The 10499-nt window shown below is 39.2% G+C and overlaps 1 protein-coding gene across 2 annotated transcripts; it reads left to right on the top strand.

Moving 5' to 3' along the window:
* Window positions 1-716: 716 nt before the first annotated feature.
* chn1 (chimerin 1) lies at window positions 717-10274 on the top strand. 2 transcript variants are annotated; one of them, XM_068328488.1, is made up of 7 exons: window positions 717-1417; window positions 3431-3515; window positions 6208-6381; window positions 7442-7519; window positions 8179-8316; window positions 8974-9079; window positions 9464-10274. In XM_068328488.1, exons 1-7 carry the CDS (start codon window positions 1166-1168, stop codon window positions 9633-9635), a joined length of 1005 nt encoding a protein of 334 aa, XP_068184589.1. In that variant the 5' UTR covers window positions 717-1165; the 3' UTR covers window positions 9636-10274. The 2 variants fall into 2 exon arrangements, with proteins under 2 accessions (XP_068184589.1, XP_068184590.1); XM_068328489.1 differs by lacking the exon at window positions 717-1417 and adding an exon at window positions 1628-1784.
* The last annotated feature ends 225 nt before the right edge of the window (window positions 10275-10499 follow it).

The following is a 10499-nucleotide window of genomic DNA, read 5'->3' as shown; positions in this document are numbered from 1 at the left end:
TACATTTCATCACAATGTAAAGAAGATAATGACAAATATAAAAGCACATTTAAACAATTTGAAATTTACATTGCTTTCTGCATTTTTATCCCTTGTCTAATGTGTAATAAGACAGGAAAGTTCCCTTGTTTTCATTTTGTATAACTGCAGCATTAACATTTAGGAGTCCACATTTCAAAGCTCTGAATGAATGGATTTTTGAGACTTTATAATCTACTGACTGTATAATTTCATTTGGAGTTGTTTTAAATATGGTATTTCTTTAATGATTTTTGCTATGTTATGTAAATTTTTAGTCCAGGGGCTGATTGTTGAAATTGAGATACTCTATCTAATTTTATTTTAATTTGAATATCATCACTTTGTAAATTTGTATTGACAGAAGTCATCTCATATAAAGCATACAGATTTTGTGCCTTTGTATTTTTTCTTTCTGCGATCTCATTATGACCAATTTCCGTGGCAACGTGATTTTGAAAAAAGCTCCTCTCTAACGTCCCAATGTTGTCACACAACTCACGACAGCAGCCCACTCGTGATTCATGACTCATTCATTGCTCATTACCGTCCCACTCGCGCTGCATCCTTCCCAGGCTTCCCTACTTGGTTGTCTGATGGAGATGCTTGAGTGGGGGCGGGGTGCTGGCTACTATAAAGCCAGTACACTCATGCTGTGATTGGCTGGTGGGACCCATTTAATCTACTACAGGGCCCTCCCTGGTTCTCCTCCCCCTCACTCTGCCCGCCCCAACAGCATCCTTACACAGCAGTGTGCTGTCTGTGTTCCAAGGACAATATCAACTCTGCAGAGGGAAGAGAGGATTAGAGCAACCACGCAGCTCATCTGCATACATGTTCCCGGAGAACCACATGAGTGCTGCACCTCTTTTGTATGAAACCTGGCACTCCTAACACAGAGGCTCTACTTTGTCTGCTGCCTGTGCTGTGACAGGACTTACGGACTACATCTTTTTGTTCCTTTTTGACCATTTTGAGTGGTATTTCTTGTTAACTTTGTAGTTTCATTTTACAACTTTTCTCTGCAAAGTCTTTGTTTTATTGTGACCATGCAAGACATGTCCTTTGACTTTATCTTTCTCTGAGAATCAGGAGTTTTTCACTTCAATTTTGGGAGTTTTTCCACTGGGTCTACCACAGCACTAGAATGCCATCCAGAGAATCCTACGAGGTCAACAAGGAAGATAAGTCGCTGGTGCAAAAGGCCAAACGGGAGACCAATCAGGAAGAAATTCTGGCAGCAGCTTTGGGAATGAGGATGGGGCCACAGAAGCCTCCAGCCACTTTCTGGCAACCTCTTAAACTATTTGCTTATTCACAGCTCACATCACTGGTCCGCAGAGCCACGCTGAGGGACAGCGAGAGCACAACCAGATCAGAGAAAGTCCACAACTTCAAGGTGAGACTCAAATCAACTCTAAGAACTCTTGACAGCTGTTTCACCTCCCAAACGTTGCATGAATTTCATCATGTGTGGCCAGAGGGCTGCTTCTCATGCTTCCCTTATGGGAGACGGGAGGAGGAGGAGGAGGAGGAGGAGGAGGAGAGAGGGGGGGTTTTGTTACAGAGTGGAAGAGAAGGGATGATAAACAGATCTGTTTTGGTCAGTCCAGTGAGCCTTTATCAAAAGAAAATCTGTTGGGCGGCCTGTGGAGCACTGCTATTTTTCTGAGCGCCAGATGGAGAGATTAGAGTGATACAGAGAGGAAAAGTGGAGGAGTGAAGCCCTTATGCTTGCTCTTTTTGTTCGGCTGGTTACTAGGATGGTGAGTTGCAGGTGAACTATTCCCTTCAAGGCTTTTAAATTGCTGATGTAAACCAATCTGTGTCTGCTGCTTTGTTTAAGTCTTTTGCTGAATGTTGAATTTTAAATTTGTAGAAGTAAACTGCTCCTTTGCATTAATGTATTAATTAAAAAACGTATTAATTAAAAAATACAGACATATGTATATCACATTATGGATATTTGGATATGGGTTTTATATTTAAACTCCCTGAATTAATTGCTTCAACTGCATTTTGAAATTTTTCCAAAACAGTCTTTTAATTGATTTAAAGTGAATTCATCACCTGCATTTAGACACAAATGTAACACAGAGGTACAGAAAAAAAGAAAAGAAAATGTTTTATGACCAAATGAAATCACAACAGTACGGATTTATTTGAATATTCAATTGTGGGGGGAAAAATCTGTAACCATAAAAGAAGTATAATCAGACATCACTCCAGATGATCAGCATTAAGGATAGCCATCTGGTGAGGAACCTCTTAGAAAACCATGAGTTGATATTTTTACACAAATATTACAGAAACTAGCTGCTAGTGTGCCAGCTGACTTCATGCAAGGACAAGAAGGAGAGTTGTAGCCTCTTCTGGCTCCCAGAGGCCTCCCTGATTGGCTGGGCTGTTACCTGGAGGACAGTGTGTGTGTGTGTGAGTGTGTGTGTGTGTGTGTGGGGGGGGGGGGGGGGCTCCCTTTCTTCACATCAGCTCTACTGTTTCCATACAAAACCTCGATGACATTTTAGACTCTGTCAAAGTGTCATATCCTGTTGTGGCATGATGGAAAAACATCACACCCACTGTTTGAAGGTCTGACTGAACAAAAAAGTGGAGAAAAAAAATTTAATTTCCCTACAGAGATTATTAAAGCATTTATTTATTTATTTATCTATCTATCTATCTATCTATCTATCTATCTATCTATCTATCTATCTATCTATCTATCTATCTATCTATCTATCTATCTATCTATCTATCTATCTATCTATCTATCTATCTATCTATCTATCTACTGATATTATTTCTGACTATGACTTTTCTCATACTATTGGATGTAGTCTGCTTACCTATCCACCTGTCTGTCCATCTGTCTGTTCTCTGTCTGTCTGTCTGTGTCTATCTGGCTGTTCGTCTGTCCGTCCATACGTCCGTACGCCTGCCCGTCGATCCGTCCGTCCTTCTGTCTATCTATCTATCTATCTATCTATCTATCTATCTATCTATCTATCTATCTATCTATCTATCTATCTATCTATCTATCTATCTATCTATCTATCTATCTATCTATCTATCTATCTATCCATCTATCCATCTATCCATCTATCTATCTATCTATCTATCTATCTATCTATCCATCCATCCATCCATCCATCCATCCATCCATCCATCCATCCATCCATCCATCCATCCATCCATTTATTTATTTATTTATTTATTTATCTATTTAAACAACAATTGTCACCCACTCATAATCCTCCTGCTCCTCGGCTGCATGTATATATCCTTGCCCACCCAAAAAAAGGATGGGATTTGGGATCTGTGGAGTAACTGGTTGCAACTCAGTATTTTTTTCTAAGGATCAATTAATGAAATTATTTAATTATTTTTACTGTCTTCCTCTCTATTGCAGGTTCATACCTTTCGAGGGCCTCACTGGTGTGAACACTGTGCCAGCTTCATGTGGGGACTAATGGCTCAGGGGGTCAAATGTGCAGGTACATCTTGTTCACAGGCTGCATCATCAACATCTCTTACATAAACAAGTTACATTAAGTTCATGGTGTACAAAGTGAGCATTGACATACAGTATATAGGTTACTCTGCATCTGGAGCTGGATTATTACATTTAATCTGAGGTCCCAGCTGTAGTTTAGGATTAGGGTTTGCATAAAAGAGTGAAATAAGGGCTTAGCAGTGATGATGCAACAGATTCTTTATACTGTTAAAACCTTTTTTTGACATACTTTACTTCTGTGTATTTGTGAATGGGAAAATCAGTTCAAACAAGCAGAAGAATGAGCAGAATCATTGTCGATAGAATATTTTGTTTAAAAAGTCTTTACTTCATATGGAATTCATGACAACAAATTTACATTTATTGGGGCTTGGTTGTTCCGAACATTTTGTTCAACACTAATACTGTAACAAACGCTAGACTTGTTTCCACACATGGTTATAATGGATCAATATTAGCTGCATTATATCTGAATAAACTCATGACAGTAGGCCACAGACATCTGACAGAAATCATCTTCAGCTCAGTTCTTGGTATTTTTATGAATGTGTTTTGTCATTTTGTGTTCCACAGTGTGGACATATTTCTTATAATACCTACAACTTCGAATATTTTTATCCCATTATGGGTATTTCTTTGCTGAAACACACATTTACACCTGGTCTTGTGTTATATTTGCCATCTTTCTTGTCAGAGCCCCTGATGAGAATTCACTGCAGCAGTTGTTAAAATCTGTTTCACATCCCAGAATAGGGCTACAATATAGCCTGATATGCGTCTGTAATGATTTATTGATGATGTTGTATTTCACACAAATCTGTGAGAGCTTGGGTGTTAATCATTAATGCCTTGATTTTGACAACAATCTAAAGGAAAGGTAGTGTTTGGAGTCTATAGCCTCTTACATCGCCATTCCTTCAAACCCAGCTACCAGAATCTAGGGCAGCAAAGTCTCACATGATGCTCAAATTTGCATACGAAAAAATGTTCTCCCTTTCCCTTTTCTTTTCATATGAACTCTTATTGGCTGAGTGCCAAGAAGCCAGCCTCTGCTTGTGCTTGTTGTGCCACATTTCCCCATCAATGTATGCCCCCCAGCCTCATCCCATCATGCTCATGAAGGAAAACAAAGCTGGCATGTCTCTTTAATGAGGAGCAGAACTCGGTGCTCTGGGAAGGAGCTCTGTTTCCAAATGCATTAAAATTCAGTTGCGTCAACCAAAGAGCTGGGTCAAGGGGGCTCAACTCCTATTTAGCCAAAATCCTACGAAAAATCCCCACATTGACAAATATAAGAGGAGTGTTTTGGTTCAGCTGGGAGCTCTGCTGGTGGACTCAGTGATAATGTACCAGTTAGAAATGCTCAGCCAGGCACTATAAACCTCTTCTTGGAGCCCTTTAGCCAAAGCATATCTGCAGCCTCCCCATAGCAACAGAGACTGAGCTGATGGTGCAGCAAAGCAGCACCTCCTGTCTCCTGGTTCCTGGTGTCCCCCGGGGCTCTTCTTCACCCTCACCCGCTCCACCTGGAACCAAGAGCCATCAACATGTTAACATGAACAACAGGAGCTCTGTAGACATGTGTGTGGTGACAGACTCTCCGCTATTATACTGCCTGTCTCATATGCTTAAGAGAATCATCTCTTAAAGTAATTACATTTCTGCATCAATGCATATAAATGCTGGCTGTGTGAATTTCTCCCGGGACCCATATTAATCTAAATATTGTCAGGGATCTACCAGAACCATACGTAGATTCTTGGATTCCATAAATATTTTTTGCTTTCCTTGTTTTAATATTTTGGTAAATTTCAAAGCACTCAGCATTTGCATTAAAAAAAAAACCCCCACTGCCAAACTTGGAGACGGCTCAAAAAAAATCTAAGCTCTGGAAGAGCTGCCCCATTTTAGTCCATGAAACTAGGTCTTATGTTGCCTGCAGCGCCTCAATTGCTGCTTCCACTGCCATTGTGTGTGAGTAGATTTGGAAAAGAATAGAGCGCACAGCAGCACAGACCATCCCTCCTCCAGGCCACTGTGTTTTCAGTCTTCATCTAATTCCCTCTCTGCGACCACTCCAAAGCAGCACTGCAGCTCGTCATGCATCTGCTCTCCACAAGCCACTCTGTTGTCGACAAGGACAATCCTGCCCTGAAACAGCAGGACCCCAGGCCCCGTCCGCTGGCACCAAAAACAATTTAAAATGCGGCATACTTACCCTGACACAACACCTACTGAGATATGTGTGAGAGAAAAAACATGATCATATCACAGTTTTGATAATTACCAAATGCATTTTACATTTCATACAAAAAGAAAGATCCACCAAATTGTTTAGCAGATTCTGTCTTGTGGTTAATCACTCTTTTAATGAATAAATGGTCCCCTAGAGGTGACTTTGGATCTGTCCAGGGCTGAAGGTGACTTCAAATTCATGTTTGTTAGAGTTCTCATGTGGTATTAAACCAATTAGAGACACATATCAAACTCTTCTGTAAGACAGGACACTAATGAACGGAAATGAAATGTGAAATTACACAACTATCCGTCCTCAGAATTATTATCTTTGGCTATTTTGAAAATAAATAAATAAATCCAGGTTTATTTATATTCTGTTTGATACTTAACGCGTTTATACAAACTAAAGATGCTTTATGTCTCTCTTTCTGCAGACTGTGGTGTGAATGTCCACAAACAATGTTCTTCTCTGGTGCCGAATGACTGCAGACCGAACTTGAGACACATCCGTAAAGTCTACAGCTGTGACCTCACGACCCTTGTGAATGCTTATAATACGGCGCGGCCCATGGTGGTGGACATGTGCATACGAGAGATTGAGTCAAGAGGTCAGTTGGGGGTGGGGGGTTGTTCATGGGTTTGTAACCACAAATGTCAATATAAGACAATACCTCTCCCACAAATAGAATTTAGTCAAACTATTGAATAATACAGAAGTGATTTTGTTGATTTATTGAGGTTTATTGGCTGAAATGCAACAAAAGGAGGAAGCAATATTATTAAAATACAGAATTGAATCATTCCAATCTTTCCCTTCTGTGTGACGGGGACCATAGCTCACAACTAGTATTTGTGTGTATATATATATATATATATATATATATATATATATATATATATATATATATATATATATATATATATATATTTAACTATATAAGTATTTTATAACTATGAGTGTCTAGTGTTCATTATAAATTAAAATTCATAAATGCAAAAATAAATGTCCTTAGTCTTTAATGTCCAAAAGACCTTTAGTAATTATTTTATGGCAACTAATCAAATTAAATTATGTTGTATATTACGGTATATGCAATAACTTTGATTTTAACGACTGGTGCAAACAATTTTTTAAAATTTTATTTGAAATGACATTTATGGCTCATTTTCTATGTATTTATGATGCCCTTATTTTATGGTAAACTATAAACAATGTATTATTCTTAGTTTTTTAAGTCAGATTACATCACTAATCGACATGTTTTTGGGTGGGGAGTGACAGCTAGGAGTTATGAGTGTGCTGGCAATTGTGAAAGTGTAATGAGAAATGCATTACTCTGCTTCCTGCCGCCTTATTTGATTGCATTTCAGTTAAATCACTCAACTATGTAGGAGGCTCATTGCTCCCTCATTCTATGCCCTCTAATATATGTCTAAAGCTAATTTTGATTAATGCCTTTATTATTTTGCCCACTGGTGCAAAACACTATTTGCATCTGCACATGTTGTTCCGTTGTGTGACAGTGTGTACATTTCTTCCTTAATTTATATGCATATTTAATAGTGTTTAATGGCATTTCCCAAATTACCAAAGCAAGAAATGCAGGTGAATTTTTTTTCATTACTCTCAACAATGACAGAACACTTATTTCACATTTGCTCCTCAAGGACTGAAGTCTGAAGGGCTCTACAGAGTATCTGGATTCAGTGACTCGGTGGAAGAAGTCAAAATGGCATTCGACAAAGGTAGGTGTTCCTTAGGTTTAGCATGTGCTCAGAGTATTATAGATTTCTACCAGCTCACAACGTGATCATTTGAAAGCTTTCACGTTTCATACAAGACACACATAACATTTCAGATTAAAGAGGAGGTGACACATTTCCTAAAGATTGCTGTCCATCTAGAATTGCTGAACTCTTACTACCATGCTCCTGCCATGCAGGGTTTCACAGTGCGGACATAAAGGATGGGACTAGAGCGACTACTAACCATGGATGTACTGTCACTACCTCACACATAACAGTAAAGTAGCTCTTCTGCTTTTCAGCAGACCTCATATGAATGCCAAGTGCAGTGTGAATTTTAACTGCAAGAAAAACCTTGCAGCAGTGGTCTAAAGATCCACATGTGGGAGATCATCCATGACAGAATGTCATTCCAGCTCACAGCACTGTGATATTCAGTCTGCCTGCACAAGTAGGCCACGGCCTCTCTGGAAAGAATACACAACTGAGAGAGTCAGAATAAAACAGGCAAAGCAAACGATAGCAGCTACTTTGCAAAATGCAGAGATCAAATTTTATTTTACCTTGAGTAACCAAAATGCCTCAGTTCCACAGTTAAGATTGTGATGACATCATCCGTTTTCACAGTTCTTCTTGTCTCATTTATTCCGTTATTACAGATGGTGAAAATACAGATATCTCAGGGAAGGTCTATGAAGACATCAATATCATCACGAGTGCACTGAAACTCTACCTGAGGGATTTGCCTGTTCCTGTCATCTCATACGAGGCCTATCCAAGACTCATCGAGGCTGCAAGTAAGTCACAACCAGAGCAATTAGTTAAAAAACACCTGTTTAACGTGGCTGCAGTTAACATCTATGTTTCAGATTTCTTTTGCTACATGTGGTCACTTCTGCTGATGTGAAAAACACTAATCACCTAGAGACGCTAATAACAGAAACACCTGCATTTCATTCAGTCCAACACATATTAATGTTTATAGTGTATACTGTACATCCTTGAGGCTGCTTTGAGGCTAATGTTGCATCTTCTTTAAACTTTCGTGATGCCCACACAACCTTTTTCAAACAGAAAGTTGAAAAAAAAGGAAATATTAGTCACTAATTTTCCTCAGTCACAGATGAAAACAAATGAAATAATTCTATAAAACTTGTAGTTTGGTTAAGCTGAAATCTCAGGATCAACTACAGACTCCAAAGGTCAGTGCTGACCCAAAAGTCTTTCATGAGTTTTCAAGTCTTCATCCTGCCTTTAATAATGAAAAAAGAAAAGAGGGGAGATTGCATTCAGTATTCATTTGCATTAGCCACCTCAAGAAGCCTCAGACTTCCTCTGACACACTAATGGCTTTCATTACCCCACAGGAAATAACATTGATTCCGACTTGTGTTCTCTGAGGTCAGAGAGTCCATCCTGCCCACTCTAACAGCAGCATTATTCTGTTTCTACAGAGATCACAGACCCAGAAAAGAAGCTGGAAGCCTTCCGTGAGGCTCTGGCTCTGCTGCCGCCATCACACAAAGAAACTCTGAGTTACCTCATGGCACACTTGAAAAGGTGAGAAATTCATTAAGACAGCCAATGGAAACAGTCCTTGTTCAAAGATAAAAGGTAAAAATTAACAGAAGGGACCATTTTTTAATTTTTAGTGTGGTTTTTGGCAGTTCCTGAATCCAATCTGACCGCATGAGTTGGTGCCATATGAACATCACTATGCTTTGGTTCTGAATAGACAACATTGTTTCATATTGTTCCGAAATGTAAATGATCAATGTATTCATGAACTGTGTCAATAGTGTTAGTCTTTTTTTAGCATGTATTTTTGTTGCCATCAAGTGGAAGATCCAAAAAACACATTCGAAACAATTGACTTTCCTTTTCATACAGGAAGCAGTAAAGAGGTTTATTTACTGACCCACTCCATGTTTCTGACATTTGCAGGGTGACACAGAATGAGAAATTCAACTTGATGAACGCAGAGAACCTTGCCATCATTTTTGGACCCACCCTCATGCACGCACCAAACATGGACGCCATAACAGCGCTCAATGACATCCGCTACCAAAGACAGGTGGTGGAGGTGCTCATTAAAAATGAAGACGTGCTGTTCTGAACACCGAACTGAACTGTTAAACAACAATCTGCTCCTTCTTTTATGTAAAGGCTTGAATGGCTCCTTTACACTGATTAATACATACGGTTCTCACATTCTCTCTATGTGGACTAGTAATGACCTCCAGTAACTTCTGTTCTCCCAGTTGGGGCATTGGATGTGAACTTTACTGTCTCCCCATTTTTGTCGGGGAGATGTCAGAAGCTGACAGACCAGCATGCATGGTGCAAGGTCTTTGTTGCTTTGTGATTGTAACCCAGCATGTGTTCAGATTGTGTAGGGCTGTGATTTTACTTTAGTCTGTTCTGTGTAGTTATAGTCAACATTCCCAGCTGCCTGCTGTGCAGTATTTTCTGTGAAACATTGTTGGCTGGAAGTAAACATAAGCTAGCCTACTGATTTTCCTGGGGCAATTTTTATGATAGCTTATAGCTTTTTTCTATTTGTCTCCTTAACTGTTTTATGCAACCTGAAGTAGGTGAATGAGACTTTCCTATTATTGTGTACACACTGGTGCATTTACCTGACCTTAACATTTTTGTGCTATAAATAGCATTATTTGTGAATTACATTATTTTATTGTAATGTTTTTGTACACACCTTGTGCATGATTATTTTAATTTATTAAACCTTTTGTGAAATCAACTGCTCAATGAGTCGTCTGCAATCGGCAATCCTCAGAGACAGAGATTCACCCACACGAGATCATCTGTCCCCACAAGTGGATTCATTCAGCATAAACAACACAGTAGTTCCAGAAGAATCAGTAATTCATTTTCCACTTGGCAGATTCTTCTTTGACTCCTGTTTCCAACTTAATTTTAATACCTATGATGCTTTATACTATGTGAAGTTATCCTGCAG

This window comes from Antennarius striatus, chromosome 12 (genome assembly GCF_040054535.1).
Source record: "Antennarius striatus isolate MH-2024 chromosome 12, ASM4005453v1, whole genome shotgun sequence".
NCBI lineage: Eukaryota > Metazoa > Chordata > Actinopteri > Lophiiformes > Antennariidae > Antennarius > Antennarius striatus.
Note: the sequence above shows the minus strand (reverse complement) of the source record. Positions and strands in the feature narration are given on the sequence as shown.